Source organism: Aythya fuligula, chromosome 2 (assembly GCF_009819795.1).
Source record: "Aythya fuligula isolate bAytFul2 chromosome 2, bAytFul2.pri, whole genome shotgun sequence".
Classification (NCBI taxonomy): domain Eukaryota; kingdom Metazoa; phylum Chordata; class Aves; order Anseriformes; family Anatidae; genus Aythya; species Aythya fuligula.
Window position 1 is genome coordinate 5196050 of NC_045560.1, and position 17961 is coordinate 5214010.

General features: G+C 42.6%; 1 protein-coding gene across 2 annotated transcripts in view; it reads left to right on the forward strand.

Annotated features, from left to right (window-relative positions):
• The window catches only part of CTDSPL (CTD small phosphatase like), a 73184-nt gene that overhangs the window by 34700 nt on the left and 20523 nt on the right, over positions 1–17961 (forward strand). The window contains exons 2-3 of one of the 2 annotated variants that reach the window (XM_032180887.1): positions 8438–8592; positions 15608–15640. In XM_032180887.1, coding sequence (XP_032036778.1) covers positions 8438–8592; positions 15608–15640 — 188 coding nt within the window. The remainder of the gene's footprint in view (positions 1–8437; positions 8593–15607; positions 15641–17961) is intronic. The other variant, XM_032180888.1, reaches the window with a different exon arrangement.

Below are 17961 nucleotides of genomic sequence, written 5' to 3' on the forward strand. Positions count from 1 at the left end.
GCTAATACTTGCAAAACCTCCCTAAAACAAACCCTGCGGCGTGCATGCAGGCGGTGCTGGCTGTCAGCACCTGGAAGAAGCTCGCCCCGGCATCTTTTACATCTCGAAGCTCCCAGCCCACGGCCGATCCAGCTCCACAAAGCCGTGACGTTGCTTTAGCACCGCGCGCACGTCAAATTCTTTTTTATCAGCAAAAAAAAAAAGACCAGTTTGGGATTCGCAGGCCACATCTGCCGGTGAACTTTGTGCAGTCTGCCTGCTGCTTTTTTTTTTTTTTTTTTTTTTTTTTTCTTTCCCTCCCCTTTTACTAGAAGAAAGGTTTGTTTGTTGGCCGCTGGCTCGGGGCGGGACAGGAATGCGATGCATGCCCAGACCGCGCAGTATTTCCTGTTGCTGCAGCCCTCTGCGCCGGGCACGGCTCCAGCACCGGAGCTCAAACCCTCGGTTGCACAGCGAAGAAAACGAGGCGGCTCCCGAAACGCCTCGAGTTTTATGGCGAGCGGGTTTCGAACAGTGAATCTTTGTGGCGTTGCCGGTGAGATGTGTCAGGTCGGAGGGTGTTGCTCCTCCGCTGTTCGTAGGTCGCTGTGGAGGAGAGAAAACACAAAAAGTGAAGGCTCCGTCGTGTCCCTGCAAAAAGCGATGTTTATTTTGTAGCTGAGTACGCCTCCCAAACGCTTCCTGTGTAGTTCACATGGCTTCAGTTTTCCACCCAGTTAAAATGGCAGAAAGCTGTTGTCACTGCTTTATTTGCACTCTGTTTTACTCTGCCCTTACGCTGCTCTGAAGTATCGCTTCTGCACTGCACGAATTTTACGGTAAAAGAGAAATTAGAGTGTGGTAGCAAAAGGAAAACACTTTGAGCTCCGTCACTTCTGCCAAGGAACACTGAACTTTACCTTGTAGGTAGTTTGGAAGGGAGGTGAGGGGGGTTTCTTCCTTTTAATATTATTTTGAAGTGGTTTTGGTCCATTGTACATGTGAAGTATATACGCAGATCTGTACACATGAAACTGTTCTATATCCTTATAGTGCCTTTTTCAGTGTGCTCAGCAGCTGCTTAATCCTGGGTGAAAAGTGAGTGAGCGTGCAGGCTCAGTCCTCAGGTTGGTCCCTTGTTCGTGATCCCATCGGGGTGGTGTAGATGGATGTAGGGACAGGACGGTGACCAGCCCTGCCCAGGCTCCTCTCTAGCTCAGAGGAGAACCAAGGAAAGGCCATATGGCCACATCCAGTCTTATTTCAGCACCATCCAGATGTTTACATGGAGGACAAAGGCACAGCAGCTCCCTACCATGTTGTGCTGGAGGGGTCCTGAAGCCAAACGTCTCATAACTTCTCCTCCAGCCTCTGTTCCTGGCTGCTCCTGTGGCAAGCAGTGCACTCACAGAGGAGAAAGCGCTAAGTGTGAGTGAGTTCCTTCCTGGAACACAAGGAGACCAACTTCTCGGTCCTTCCACAACGCACGTCTGCACGTGCTGCTTCTCCACATTGGAAGTGGTCTCTCCTATTCACTGCTTTTATCTTTCTGACCTCGTTATTAAACGTGGATGCCCCCAAAGCAGTGGGTCTGCTCCAAAAGCCTTCAAGCTGAATGACGGTGAGGAGCTGGACGGATTTATTTTAATTTAGCATTTCCTGGTAGCAACACCTTTATTTATTTTTTTTTTTCATTGAATGCTTGCAACACCGCAAGTCAGCACGGGTGTTTATCTTTAATTCATGGCTTAGATGAGAAGCTAACATATACGATACGAAGGATATAACATCATAAACATGTACATCCAACCAAACCAGCATGCAGACTGTAGCGTACCAACTGTTTGACAGTTTGGGGATTCACCTTGGAAGCTGTCAGCTTTATGGGCTGTTCTGAGGCTTCTCGTGGTTTTTCCTCCCTCCTCATGAGTTCAGAGTTGTCCAGTTGCTGTATTTAACCATGAGGAGCTGCAGCTGATGGCACATCGCAGCGTTGTGCGGAGAAGACAACACAGCCGTGGATTAAAAGAGTGACTTCTGAATTTCACTCCTCTGGACCCTTAGGAAGTGAGATATTTAATCCACCCACACTTGAGGAATGTAGCTAATAATTATTGTAAGGCAAAAGTCATTTTGTTCCTTTAAGCTGCTGCAACCGAAATGTTTCCAAAGCATTGCTTGGTTAGGCGGAGGGCTGTTGTCTTCAGGCAGCTTTAACTGTCTTGAATTAACGTTCATCCTGGTGCTTTTCCTCCTTTTATCCTAGGTAGTACATGAAAATGTAATTTTACAGGACTTTCAAAGGATGGAAAGCACACTGCTATCCATTAGATAACTCCTCTCTGAACGGGATAAGTGGTTCTTGTTCCTGTTTGATCTCAGCCTACAGGTGCAACTTCTGATCATGCTTCCCAAACCATCACAGAATGGGTTAACGAAGCAGCGCTGTTCATTTCTTCTTCAAATTCCTCCTCCCTAAAGTGGGAGGCTTGCTAGGGGGGGAGTTAAATGTTTTGTGGAAGAAAAATCTTCTCAAATCTAGCCTGGGATCCCTCCCTTCAAAGCAATACATTTTTGATGGGGAAAAAACAAAACCTGAAGTTTATTTAATTATGTATGGGGGTGGGGAGAGGGATTGCCAGCTTCAGTTGGAATGAAAATAATTCTGGAGTATATCATACTCGATCTAAACAGAGCAATTTACTTGGGTTTTACTTGTTTGAAGGTTAAACCGGTTGTGGGTGGTTATTTCAGGTATGTGGCAGTGCTGTTACTGCTATATTTTCGGCAAGCTCGCATGGAAAACTAAATCTTTCAATGATAATCTCTGACTGGTGTTTAAAACTAAAGTAGTCTGGGCATCATGTGCAGATTTTGTCAAGTATTGTAAAGTAACGTGCATCCTGGCCAGCGCCTTCCAAAATATTGGGACTGGGGAAGCAGACAGAGCCACCAGCTTGCTGCTGCTCAGCTGCTTCTAGCTTGAGTCCTGCAGGATATTAGAAAAAGGCAATTTTATAATAAATCTGGTTACGGAGATTGAGAAATCAGGCATCTGTAAATTTAGAAGAAGGTTTCCTTTCAAAGGAGGCTTTGTTTAATGCTACTGGATTCTTATTTGTGTCTCTCCGTTTTGTGTGACGAACAGCCTCGTTCACGGAGTGCTCCTGATACGCAGAGGTTCGCTTTATTGCATTTAGCAGCTTCGGCTGTAAACGCCCCGAAAGTCTCTTCATTACCCGGTTGATGTTCTTCAGGAAGGCTGGCTATTGCGTTCACTTCATTAGGAAAATCGCGGCGGTAATTAGATCCCTTGCAGGCTGCAGGGGGATGGATGGGGCCAGCAGCTCGCCGGGCTGCCCGCGCTGCCTCTGCGGAGCAGGCAGGGTTTTCGTGCACCATGGCAGCTCAGCAATCTGGTTTTCGGTTTAATTGTAATTTGATAGCGACTTTCAAAGCATAAATCAACTCTGATTCACACAATCACAGCAAAATTTGATGGGAGAAGCCTTGGACTGAACATTTTTTTTTAGATTTCAGTGCGTTTTCCTTACCGTGTAACTCCTGTTGCTGTTGGGATTGTGTTCCTTGACTCCCTCCCCATGGTTACTGAAGCTGTGGGTTCATTGGGACTTGCCAGAAGACCTCGAGAAGCACAGTTGTTGGGACCATACATGACTTCCAGCAGCTTGTGGGTAATTCAGGAACAAGGTTACCTGCAGCGCCCCGGCTGGGAGCAAGGAGCTTTCTGTGAGAGCGAGGGCAGGGGAGCACCTGGGGATTGCAGGTGAGACATTTCTCAGATTTGAAAGTGCAGATCTGCACCACAGGGACTTGGCTTCCAGCAGCAAGAGCCATGCTCCCATTTCCAGCCCTCTGCAAAGTGTAGTGTGTGCGTAGTCCTGTTCTGCTCATGTCTCTGAAGTGTCTGCTCTGACGTCTTTTAAGGGTAGGTACACGTGAATTTTTCTGCATCAGAAGAGATGAGAATTCTTACCTTGTATTTGCAGTGGTGTCTGAAGCTTCTGTTAATAAAGCAATTTTGGTGTTAATGGGCTCTTCTGAAAAATCACATTAGCCTAATTCTAGTCAAACACAGGTAAGATGTTAGGAATTAATGGAGTACCACAAAGCTTTGTCTTGGTGTATAAACTCACGGTGCGCTCTCCTTTCATCCGGGGCATTGCATTCAGTTCCAGTCCCAAAATACAAACAGGAGCAGGTACAAGGATGGGGAACAAGGAGGGTTAAGGAACAGCCTTCTTGCCGTGAGAGACGTTTGGCACTAGAAGTTGGTGTAAGCTCAAAAGTGATGAGGCCGAGCTATGAAAAGGAATTTGTTGAGGACTGCTGGGCACACAGTCCCTGGCTTTTAGGAAGGGAAGTCGCAGCGCCCCTGGGCTGCTGTTAAGGGAAAGGATTGCTCCAGGCTTGTGGTGTTTCGATCTCCCTCTCTTCTGCAGGCAGCTGTTGGTTCCATTACCTGCTGGTGCTGCTTCAGCTTGGCTGTTGGAGAATTGAGCACACAGCTCTCATCTGCACTGCCTGGGCTTACCTGAGGACTTTCAGAGAGTGCTGGTTACATCTTTTGCCGTTCATCTCTTCTCGTTAAGATTAGCTGGCCTCCAGGGGTCCAGTTTTAATGCTTCTTCACATTTGCAGGGTTATGGCTGTTACCCGTACGGACTGTCAGCTCTTTGAAAATGCAAATCTGGCATTTGGCTTGGTCCAGTGCAGCTGGGGAAGGAGGCAGCATTGCGAATCACAAAAAGCATTGAAGCTGCTCAAAAGGAGATAGATTGCAAATCTTTTCTGTGTGCACACTGCCTGGGTATGTTAATAGTACATGTCACACTGCTTAAACACTTTCATGCCGTACTGCATCCAAAGTTACGCTTTCTTAAGTCATAGCAGAACCTTTAAACCAGTTGGTTTAAATATCTAATTTTAAAAATAACATCAAAATTAGTGGAAAGGCCTATTGGAGACACCACTCTATTATGAATGGCAAGCAGAATTAAGGAACTTTTTTTCCTAAAACAAGTCTTTCCCTAAGTAAAAGTGAGTGTGCAGATCTAAACTGATTTGGTCAAGGAAAATAAGTATTCTTAAACAGTTGGGACAAATCAGTAGCTTTTGTCCAAGACTTTTGAATATTGTTCCGAGTCTTTCCTCTGTTTATTGCCTCTTGCAGTCCTCTATATAGGAAAAGTAGAAGGGCTGCTCCTTGATGCGTCACGCTGTTCCAGTAGACCTGATATTCAACCAAGGCCCTAAGTTAGGAATTTAAGGACGCTGCTGCGGCTCGTCCCTGAGCAACAGGCTGGCTGCAGACCCAAAGGATCCACAGAGGTCACTGGCAGCTCCAGCATTTCCTTGCCACATGCACATTGCTGCAGCTGAAAGCAAAATTTCTCTTGAGAAGCTGGGATTTTGCCCTGTAACCTCTTAATGCTGCTCTTTGTGCATCCCAGACACCCACGGTCTGATCCTTAGCGTACGAGACTCAAGGACTGTAACGTGGTGTGGTTGCGGTAAATTTAATTCCTGCGTGCTGCCTGTGTTCAGTAACCTCCTAAAGACAAAGCTCAGAAGTGTTCTGCAGCGTCCAAGGCAGGCATTTGGTAACTCATTTTTCCTGCTGAACACTAATCTCTTAACTTCACCGAGAGGTTTTCTGAAGACCTACTTCAGTCCCAGCTTAGAGAATCAGCTGGGCTTCGTTGTACAGTGCAAGCTGGGCTTCTTACGCATAAAAATTGTTTGCAGAATGAAATTTAATATTACATCCTTGTACTTTAAGAAGTCCAGGAGAACAACAAATGATAAATGCTGCGTAAGAACATTCCTATTCCAAGCATTCAGCTTTGCTTAATTGCTCTCATATTTTTAAGTGAAGGCTGAACGGATAGATCAGAGGAAAGCAAGGCGAAGTGAGTGGCTCACGGGTGTGGGATATCAAAATTGTTCCCGTGAAACAGAGCTCAGCGCATCACAGATCTGCATGTATTGGTACAGAGAGGGCAAATGTAAATGAAACACAAATCATTTGGGGGCGTCATTGGCACTGGGTGTATGTACCAAGATGCACAGTGTTGTACTCCCTCTCCTAATACCAGCATATTTCAGTGGTTGAGGTCAGCAAGGAGTTTCTCCTTGCCTTGATGATGCTGCAACAAGCTTCTTTATGCCTGCGGGACAGATGTTCTTGAGTGCTGCTTGAAAAAGTGGCTGGGAGCTGCGTTGGGTGTCCGCGGGGATTTGTGAACGTGTTTCCACAGATCTGATGCAGACAGAGCGTGACACTTTAAGAATAAGCCTTTTTCTCTAACATGTAGGTACATCACAAATGGGTGGAGTTTTGCATATTTTTTTTCTGTTTGAGTACTGAGGAGCAATGTTTAGATCAGCTGAAAAATGGTTTCAATTTACAAGTGTCTTTGCAGCAGTGCAACGCTTCCTTGAACAGGCGTGTGCACAAATCTGTGCCCTATGCTAACTTTATTCTGTTATCCAAGATTTTTTAAATGATGAAAGTTTATAAAAACCTGTTTAGTGTTTGATATGGGAACAGTCCCAGAAAGTAGCTGAACTAGAGCACTGCCTCCCTTGAAGGCAAAAATACGTCAGCTAATACAGAAATACGCACTACAGGGAGAGCAGAACATCGCTGTCATCAGGCACCATGTGTCCGAGGTGTTTTGCGAAGACAAATGGTGTATGTCCTGCTTGTGCTGACTTTTCCAAATACTTTTGGGAACAGGGACACGAATCTGATGCAGAATTTCGGTCAAAATCTGCCTGGTGATGCTTCTTCATCCATGCACCTGCACCCCTTCTGCTTCCAGCCCACCGTGGTTCCTCCAGGCAGGCTTCTCCACTCCATACAAAACTCCTAAAGACATTTTCTTCTTGTATTTAGGCACGTTGCCAGTTGCCTCGACTGCACTTGAGGTCTTTGTAGTATTGGGAGGAAAGTAGGTGTTTGTGTTGGTTCCCTCTTAATTCAACAGAGGAGGCAAGGTAGGGAGTTAGGAATGGATGTGTCTTCATAGGGGACTTCCAAGGGTGTCAGCCTCTCACTGTGGGGTGAGGGGTGTTGTGTTTCTTCCAAGATAAATAAGCTATATTTTATATTTATATTTATTCTTATATTTTATATACCTTTTCAAGGTTTCTTCCACGGTCACGTTTTGGTTGGAGGGCTTGAAGGTCTAAAACCATAACTGGGTTTTCCTTCCCTGAGCTCACTCTCACGGCGTGATCAACAGGAGCAAATTAAAGACACGTAGTCATCCTCTGGCAGGCTGAGATGTACACGCTCACGTGCTACCCGTGGAGAAGGCTGGGTTGTTTGCTTTTGCAGTCTCTTCATCCAGCTTTAGATGCGTAGCTGGGAATAGAAACAGAAAATAACTTGTTGGGGCTTGCTTGCATATGTTTAAAATGAAATCATTCGTAGACTCTGAAAATGAAGCGATTAATCCCTATAGGCTCAGGTATTCCTTCGCTTAATGGAAAGGGTGAGCTGGTCCCAGCCAGCTCGGGGCAGGTGATGGGAGCGCCTGTCCCAGAAGCATTTGGGTTTGCACCGCGTTCTCGGGGCCAGTGCTGGGAAGGGAGATGGTTCCTAACTACCTAACCCTACCGTCTTGCTAACTAGTTTGTAAGATGGCCATGGCGTGACCGTGTGATGCGGTGTGGTGTAGCTGAACATCAAAGAAGCACCTCGTGGAGGTGCAAGATCAAAGTGGAACCCACGCCTGGACGCCGAATCCAGCGGGTATTGCAGTGCAGCGTGGCAAACAAGAACTTCTAGCTAACAACAGATCATCAAGTATTTGAGCAAATCAGACATTACTAAAATGCTCTAAAGCCTTTTATGACCTGCTTTTTTAATTTATTTTAATGTTTCGTTCAAGATCTGATTGGATCTTAGTGGAATCACTGGGTGTCGTGTGTGTTTCTTTTTCTGCAATGTTACCCTTTTCTACCACTTCTGGTCTTAAAAAGTGCTACTTTTGCTTTCATTGAACTGTGTAACTTTTTGTTTTACCCATTTGTGTTGTTTTTTTTTGTTTTTGTTTTTGTTTTTTTTTAACCCTGGTAAAGTAATAAGCAAGTCAAACAGGAGTCCTGGCCTTTCTTTTCGCTCAGCAACACTTTCCCACCCCGATCCTGCAGCTCCTGGGACTTGTTTTTGTCAATGTGACAAAATGGGTGGATTCTGCAGAGATATGGGTTGGTTAGTAACACACTGTGTGCAACTTCGACAAGCAAAGAGTGCGTTGAAATAGAAGGAGGGGGGCTCAACATGATGGAAAACTTCTGTGGGCTTATCTTGAGGCTTGAGAAATGTTTCTTGGGTAATAACCATGCATCTTAAATTCAGTTGTTGTGTATCTGGAAAAATAGGTCTGTTACATTAATTTCTTTCTATTGTATTTTTTTCTTCCAGTGTCCCAGTGTAATATCAGCTTGAAGAAGCAAAGGAGTCGAAGTATCTTTAGCACCTTATTCTGCTGCTTTCGTGACTACAATGTCGAGCCACCATCTACCAATAGCACCAGTGCTCTTCCTCCTTTGGTGGAGGAGAATGGAGGACTTCAGAAGGTCAGGCTTTTATCTTATTTACCTGTTGTAAAAGGTCTCCTATAACCAAGGTTTAACTATGAACTTCTAAAAGTTTGTCTCAACAGGTTTCCCTTGTGGGTAACCGTAATGAGTTACTGAGAAGCTGAATGTTCTGATGATGAATTGCTAATAGCATTCAAGCAGCTGCGATTTAAAACTAACTTTCCATGAAGGCTCTATGTATTTTATATGCAGATAACACTAAAAACCTGAGTAAGGCATTCTAAAAATGTAGACTTCTCATAAAGCTCCAGATGCTGAGTTGTCTCCTAGCTTTGGTTCTCTTTCACACATAAAGGAAGATGGAAGGATTTCTGAATGGAGCCTAGTGGAGCTGCTTTAAATGTCAATTGAAATAATTCCAGTGACGTAAGAACAGTCCAGGAAGGGGGAGAACTGTTAATTGTTTTGACTTTTTTTTTTAACCACTTCACCTGCATTTAATGCGTGCTGAGACCAGAGGTATCAGCTTTTGCTCCTTTGGCTAGGTTGTTAATAGTTTTGTTCAGCTAAGAAGTCAATTTAATTTAAACTTTGAGCACTTTAAAGCACTGTGTGTTAAGAGCAGCAGATTACTTTCATTAAGTTCGAGTAATTAAACTGCTTTGAAATACCGTAAAATCAACACAAATAATTTTCTATGTCCTCTTTCAATCCGATGATGCTGAGCAGATTTGCATTAAGTTGCTGATGGATTTCAGTTCAGTGCAAACGTAGCAGTACCATCATTTCCGTGCTGTGTTGTGTTTCAGCACTCACATTCAAAACTGAAAAATCTTTCCCCTCCAATTTTTGAGGACATGAAGGGATTGCAAGAATAGATGTATCCATGATGAGGAATAATAACAAAAACAAAGACGTTTCCATCTTTTCACCCCTCTGCTCTTCATACTAATTTTTCATATTTGATGCAGCTGATTTCTTGCCTACTTGGCCCATATCTTTGGGTTTTTTTGGGGAATTCTGGTGTTGATGTTTGAATTTGGTAAAGCTCAGGAGAGAGCACACAGGATCTGTGGAGGAAGAGAGGAAAGAAAAGCAAATTGAGCGTCAGAGACCAGAAATACACTGGCAGGGTAAAAATGCGCTGAAAATTTCTCTGTCAAGGGGAAAAATTGTGTGTGTATTTTAAAACTTTTTTTTTCCTAGTGAAGATGAAGTAAGGGAAATCTAGCTTGGATAGGCTGAAGGGAAATCTAAGTAGTGTGTAGCACGTTCACCTGAAAAAGAAAATAAATGGGAAAATAATGAAATTTCCTTTTGCACTATGCTGCTGAATGAAAAGTGGTAGAAGTGAGAGTAACAGCAAAATTGAAATAAGAGAAAGTGAGAGAAAGAAAACTTTGTTTAAAGAATAATAACAAAAATATTTGGAAAATTTTAGTTAAAATGTTCTGGAATCCAAATTTTTCAGAGTACATTTCGTAAAACACATAATTACTTTCTAAATGTTTCTTACACCTTGAGCGAGTGATGGCATGTGTTTACACAGGTTTCCATCTTCACGTTGTTACCACCTTAGTGAGTGATTTGGAGTTGTGCAATCCTTGTGTGCGCCCAAACCACAAATAACACAAATCACCGAATTGAGAGAATTGCCAAAGTACAACTTAATTGGGCAGAAAAGGCCAATGAATACATTAAAAAGAATTACCAATGAGTGCAGTTTCTTTAGATGCAGTGAAATATACTCCGATATGAACAGTTCTCTGTAGAAAGAAACAAGTATAGCTAAGCTTTTGGGTGTTTTTTTAGGTGAGTACAGATAGATTCTGTAGCATTTTCATTTTAAATCTCAGTTCTGCGGGCTAATAAGCTTTATATTCTTTTCTATGCTGCTTTTATTTTCAGCACTAACATAGTGTAAGAGAGAAGTTCTTTTAAAGACAGAAAAACAGCACTGGTGGATATACTTGAATATTTTCATTTGTCAGGCCTGTGCTTTCTACCAAAAGATCTGTGGTCTAAATCGGTGCAGGAGCCTTGGGTTTGATTGAGTTACAGTGAGCATCTTATTTAGGTGAGGAGGTGATGTGTAAATTGGAGGAAAGTACATGCAGCATGGGCATCAGCTTCTAAATTAAGCATCCAAAAAGGACAAAACAACCAGCTTTAGAAAAGAAGGGAGAGCTTTACAACACGCTACCTAAACTCTTCTGCTCTTTGTTTAAAGGTCTCGTTGCATTAAGCTGCCTGCCAGGTTAGAAGAGTTTAAATTCTGTTGGGCTGCTGTTCAGATGGTCACTTCATTACATCTGCTGTCACTCTTGTATTATTGTATTAATTATTGATTCATCACAGGTGACCTCTGACCATGGTGCAATTGGTTCCTGTAACCTTTCCCTTCAAAACTGGGGAAATGAAATTGCACAATGATGTTATATGGTTAGAAACTGGAGTATAAAATTGCCTGGATGTATTTTCCTTCTGTTTTCTCTGTTCAGTGGAACCGTTACATGGAAACTAGTGATCAAGACTGGAGGGGAAGGAAAGAAACCAAGAGAACTTGTGCTGGTTTCAGAGAAATTCAGTGTTCTGCATTGCTTTTGGCACATTTTTAACGTGGTGTGACAAGCTTACTTCCTTCTAATTAGGAGTCTGCATTCTTTCGATGTTAACCTGTCGTAAAGGAAGGGAAGCAGCGAAGAGCATTTCATAAAGCAATTGAAAACAGAGTTGTGAGATTTTGTTCTGAGTAATTGTGCTGAGATTTTTTTTCTTGCTGTGTTAGGAGAAAAAAAAAAAAAAAAGAAGAGTTGAAATGAAATCAGTGCTTCATTTAGTGTTTTACCGAATAATGTGACTTGATTATGTGTGGCAAGTTAAATGGCATGTCACTTCTTCATAGGATTGGAAGAAACACCGAACTGAGCATGGTTTGGCACACGAGACTTTCACAGCACTGACTTTGCTCCATTAGAAACGAATAAAAAGCCCAAAAACTTCTTTAAGTATTGAGTTCACTTTCCAAAACCTCTACTCACAGAGCAGCTGCTTGTCCAAGCGTGACTCTAATACTGGAAGTGAATGGTCCGCTCTGTCTCTAAAGTTCCGATACAACATTTTTCAATAATAACTTGTATTTACTGAAACTGTTGTATGCTTGTTTTCCTTAAAACGCAGCGGCTTTTTAGTGCAGCCCAAAGATAAGCTCTAAGATGGAATATCTGTTACAGTGGGTATATCGGCCTGTCTGCAGCTCGGATGCCGAGTCCGATGTGTCACTGGGAGCACACAATGTTCAGCCTCCTGAAATCCTGGCTAATTTTTTCCTGCCTTCTCAGCAGCAGGCAGCTCGCCAAGACCTTCCAGCCAGCTTTTTTGGGGCAGCAGTGTTGGGAGGGAGGCAGCGGTTTTTGTTTTCTTCTGAGCAATCTCAATTTCTGTTCCGCAGCGAGCAGTCTGACTCAAAGTGTGTAATTTCTGGGCATGCTGCTGGAGTCTGTTTTATTCTGGCCAACTTTGTTACCTGACTTCTGGAGCATCTGCAGGCTTCAAGGAGAGATCTTACCAGGGAAAAGGGGGAAAAGCTCGATGCAAATGGGCTCTCTTCCCTTCCCTTTCAGTCCTGGTGGCTGAGGAGCTCTGGCGCCTCTCGGCTCGCAGCCATTTCTCCCACAGCCCAGTTCCTCTGCAGTAATCTCTGCTTTTCTTTCCCAGTTGGATACAGATCGGGCACAAGGCTCGCGTTCAGCAAGATGAAGCGTGAATGAGGAAAGGGCTTTTTTATACTTGCTGGATTAGGGGAGAAGGTCTTGATCCACTCTCAATGGGGAAGAAGACAGAATTAGAAGAAAGTTTATTCTGGGGGCAGCAGCTGCCCCTACTGCTTTCCCTGTTACAGGAGTGAAGCCAGAAAGGTCAAGTCCTTGAATTTCCATCTCAGCCATCCCAACCACTACAAACGTTAGGTGTCTTTCTCCCCTCTGCTTTCTGCTGCAGGGTGCTGCCATCTCCAAGGAGATGCTAGAAAACTGTTTTGATGACCTATTGTCATGTCTCCAACACTTCTGCTTTAGGGATCGCTATTTATAACACACTTGAAAGTGCAGGGCAAAGGACCTCCTCTATCTCACATGAATAAGGTTCACCGGAGTGAGAAAAACAGAGCCTGTAAGGAACGTTTTCTTTAGATCTGAAGTATCTCCTTCATCCAAAAGTCGTAGAGGAGCAAGATGCACATGGACTCTGATGGTGACACCTAACAGCACGCTTGCTGAACAGACATGGAACCAGTCTCACTCCCCAGTGTGGAAGAAGAAAAGTGAGATGAATATAAATAACAGTACTTTTTTCTCCTGCTTAACCCTTGCTATCAGAGCTGGAAACTCCTACGGTCTGATGGCACTGGTCGTCATCAGCATGATGTATGATGAATCTGTTTAGAAAATAAGAAAATCTCCATGCAGATCCGTTTGATTTGTCTTTTCTATGCCTCCTCATTCGGACCTCGTCCTTTGCCTTCCAAAAGTCTTCTATATTACGAGACAAAGCTCCACGATCCAAGTCAATGAAAGATTAAAGCAGGTTAAGGATGGTAATATGTTAACTTTAAACAGCCTAGCAAAAAAACTTGGGTTGAAGAAATCAATATGATGAATTGTTCATTTGATCAGCTTCTTCTGTGAATAGGTTGTTCTTTAAAACAAAACATCTTGTATTTGCACACAGACTGTTCTCAAACAGGCAAAATACCGTGGTTTGTCACTTGGCAGTCATTGATCCCCTGTGCTACCTTAGCACTGCATCTCAAACTGAAACTACGGGACTCAGGGAAAAGGTGAGATTCATCACCGCGTGTATCGTGACATGAAAAACACGGATTTCAGTGGCTGGACAAATCAGTTCCTGGATATCTTAGTTACGCAATGGGGAAATTTTGGCATTTTAAGAGCTTTGTCCTATTACCAGCATGAGAAGCTCATGGAAAGACTTCAGCAAATGCAGTCATCTGTCATCTATTTCAAACGATAGCATTATGACCTACTTCCCTTCCTGTTCCAAGGCATCAGGAAATGAGGCAGGACATTTTTTAAAATTTCCCACAGCAGTTTTGTTTTTAAAAAGCATTTGTCTGTTCATGGTCGTTTACACTTTACCAGCAGACTCTTACATCTATCGTTCCGCTTGTTTTTCCAAGCGTCGTCATAACCATTTTGATTTTTGTGTAAGTACTTCTAGGGTTCCACCTAGGGAATTCAATTGTTTTCCTCAAGAACTTTATGATATAATAAATTCTGCAAGAAAAATATAGCAAAGAGTGATTCAAGGGATTTATCAACTTGATTCTAGATTCTCATGGAAGTCAGGCTTCTAGTAACACCGCAGAGTGCAGCTCTGGTTTCACGAGATTGCCAAAACAAAAAGCAAGTTACATTGCCACGAGTGCCTCTGGGAGCTTGTGGGAAAACCTGATGTGATACACGACTATTTTTGTGCCCACAATTAAGATAATCTTTCATTGTATGCCTCTACCTCTCATACTATTTTATCTGTTGACAGAAGAGAAGCCCCGGTTGTATTTTAGTCTAACAGTGAGTGAAGAAAAAAAAAAAAGCCAACAACAAAACAACCCACAGGTTCGTGATCAGTGCTGTGCCTCCATAACCATATCCTTGATAACGGTCTGATCCCAGGCCAGCTGATCCAACTGGCACCTATTCACATTCACTCCTTTCTCAAACGGCACGTGAACTTCAGATGACATCCTCCTCTGTGGACTTCAATATGCTGAATTACTATTTTTTTTCTTTTGCTATTATCTCGAGGATAATTTAAATTAACCAATCTTATTATTTGCTCTTTTTTTTTTAAGTCAGGTACTTTTTACTAAAGGAAACATTTTGATAGTTCATCTGGTATCTGTTCTTCAGCTGCTTCAGCAGCTTCTCTGGGATTTGGTCAAAGGTCAATAAAAATCTGCTATTTTAGCAAGAAAAGGTACGTAAAAATAGCATGGAGTTATTTTCATTTGTCATTCATCTTTTAATTTGTCAACACTGTGAGGTTCCAAAACAAGCGAGCACAAGACCTTTTCAGCCAGAAGAGGATGTTCAATGTGGAAAGCAGTCCTTTCAACAAATAGTCTTCCAGTAGTCAGTACCATTGCTTTCCAAGTAATTAGAAAGAAAGAAAAAAATCATTTCTACCTAAGCAACAACTGGTCAGCTTCTTTTTTTTATGTGCAGTGCCCACCAGAAAACAAATCTCTTTGAGAGCGGTACATGATGAGCAAATGCAATTCCTGCTTCCCACATCTCTTGCATATTAAGTCAGTGACCCTGCGATCAACATTTCTGCATTTAGAGGCTGTAAAAGGAAGTGTCTTTTGCCTTAGTATGTCAGGTCCCTGGATGAGAAGAAAGCGTCAAGTTGGCCAAGGTCCCGACTGTCATCTTGCTTTTTTTCCCAGTGCTTCCAAGCACACTGGAAAAAAAAAATAAGGTTATGAGAAGAGCATTGATAGTGCTGCCTCTTTCTGGCTGAAGAAAGCAGGATTCCTAGGTTTTGTCATCATCCATCCGTCCATCTTGGCCTTTTTGCTGTTGTTTAATTGAAAATGATGTTTTTTTCTGAGGCCGTCATCTCAAGTGAGGTTAACTTCAAGAAGTGGGCTTCTGCCCTGCTCCTGAAGTCTGGCTGAGCCTCTTGCTGCTGCTGCTGCTGTGAAATGGGACAGATATATCCATTAGTAGACCTTAAAGCTGGAAAAGTTACAGTAAATACAGGTACTTTCTTATTATCATCTCTTTTAATCATAGCATGGGTTTTACCAGTCCAGTCTCCTAAAAATCATGAATAGCGATATACTAACCAACCATTTTAGCAACTAAAATACAAGATCCTGTTTTATTTTATTTTTTTTTACCCTGGTTTCTTGAATACTTTGAACTTTTGGTTTAAAATGTTTGAGTGCTACATTTACTGCTTCAGACCTTTGTTCTACCCTTTAAAAGCCATTACCCTTACAGTGATTTTTTTTCTTTTTCCCCAGGGTGACCAGATGCAGGTCATGCCTATACCAAGTGTATGTATTTTTATCCCTTTTTCTTTTAATAATTTTCATAACTTTTGCTTTGAGTCATCTTATGTTGCAGTCTAACAGGTCTGTTTTGTGTTGCATGTTAACAAAAGGATTTTGTGTTGTCTGCGGTGTATACTCAGAGATGAATTGAACTGCACATGTTGTACACGGACTAAAAGAAGAGTTTGGGTTTTATACGGTTTTCATCTTGCATCTCAGTTGAATTTGTTTCTGAATTTTTAGCATTTTGAAAATAAATGTAGTAGTAGTTTAACAATTGAAGCTGTTTATTTTAATAGTGACAAAAGGTGACTCATTGTTACCAAGTGGTACACATCTACAAAAAACTCTGCCTCTTATTTTTCCAAATACTCCTGTTGGAAAAGAGGAGGTAGAAGCTCCATAATTTGTGTTGAAACAAGCCATTTTAGGAAAACAGAGTACGCCAACCATATCTGTATTACTTTGCTTGCTGGAAATGATGCTCTCATTATCAGCTGTTGTTTTATGGCCCTCGTATTCCTACTTATCTTTCCTGGATTAAACATGGAATGCTGTTTGGCATTTGAATTATTTTTCAAACCTAAATAAAAGAACAAGTTTTTCAAACTGAACCCTTTAATTTAATGTGGGATAGCCATTTTTGGCCAAAAAGCTGCTCCTTTTCTACTTGTTTTTATGTGGAGAAAGACTTAGGCCTTTTAAAAGCTGGAAGTACTTTTTTGAGCTCCTTTGCCTTTTTTTTTTTTTTTTTTTAATACTTTATTATTGTAGAGTTTTCCAGGAAGTAGCACACCACTGCTTGTGTGGAGGGTTATTGGCACAACCCTCTTTCTGGATATACTTGGTAGCCCTAAAGACCTTAGTATTTCCAAGATCCTATTTTCCCCTCTTTTCTTTGCTTCTCATGTAGCCCAGTAGTACAAGGGCTCTTGGAAGGATCCCATTAGTGCTGCAGGGCTGCAGTGTCAGGAGGTGGTGAAAACTGCAGATCCCTTCCCTCCTTCACCCATTATAAGAACTATTAGGAATTACTCTTCGTTCCTTATTAATAATAACATGATATTCTTTCTTATATGGCTAATGCCTACGTTTGTGTGCGTGTTGTATACATACACACGCACACATACATAATTTGCATCTCTGCAAGTCTTAAAATAAAAAGCTTCGGGTCTAGGAAGATGCCAATTCCCAAACTAAAACACTGATTTCTTAAGTACTCCTCCTTGTACATAGCCACCAGAATCTGATCATGATAGCTCCTGTACTGGCAGTCATTTGAACGTGAAATATGGTCTGGCTGTGCTCTGAGCTAGAGTAGTAAAACATCACCCAAGAGTGTAAGAGTTCATGTCGAAGACAGTTTTGAAATTACAAATGAGCGCAGCTTTGTCAGATACAGACACAAAACCAGAAGCTTTGCTAGAACGCCATCTTCGTGATGGTAGAGCAGTGCTCTGCTTGGCTTGGGTCGTGGTAGGAAAATGAAGGATTTGAGAAGGGGTTCTGGTTTATTTTTTTTCTGTTCTTTATTGTGGTTCAGATGTAATCTTGCTGAACTGTATTCCCAGCACCTGAAGGTAGTAAAATTAACTTACTCTAGCAGTCGTAGCAGGCAGCTCTCAGGGGACAGGTGCCTAAATGCACTTGTTCATCTCCTCCTGGGCCATCTGATGTCTTCTCCCCAGCAGGACACTCAGGGGATGTCAAGGGACTGGCACTGGGGAGCTTCTTGCTCTCAAAGCTGGTCCAGCAAGCAGCACTGCTTTGGCTTCTAAGTCAAGGCCGAAGCATGCTGTATATGGAGCAAGTGGAAGGAAAGGAGAGGCAAAGCCAGCGTTGTATTTGGAAAAAAAAAGTCCAAAATCAGTCCTTCTTGCTGGTTTTACAAGACCTTGCTTGTCCTAAGCACCAAAGCCCAGAGGTTGACTCTGAGATGCTCTGAAATCTGTGGTCAAGACCCAGGCAGGTAGAAGTTCCTGCTGCTCTGCTCCACGGGGACGTGGGTAAGAAATAGGCTGAGCTGTATGCATTATGCATACCAGGAGAAAATCCTTTAAACAGACAGTGAGGTTGGTCGCAATTAAATTGGACGTTTACTTTTTATAGGGTTCATCGCAAATGTAATCACTTCAAGTGTTTAGAGAATTCCTTGGTGGCTCTGAAAAGAGCCCTGCCTGCTCTCTACTCATTAAACTTGCAAGTTGAAGCCTCCAGTCAAAATAAGAGGTTTTCTAGAGTTTTATCATGTGCGTGTAAAGTCTGGCAGTCTGCTGGGGTCACCTGTTTGGCCACAAAACAAAGAAGTTCTGATAGGTGAAGTA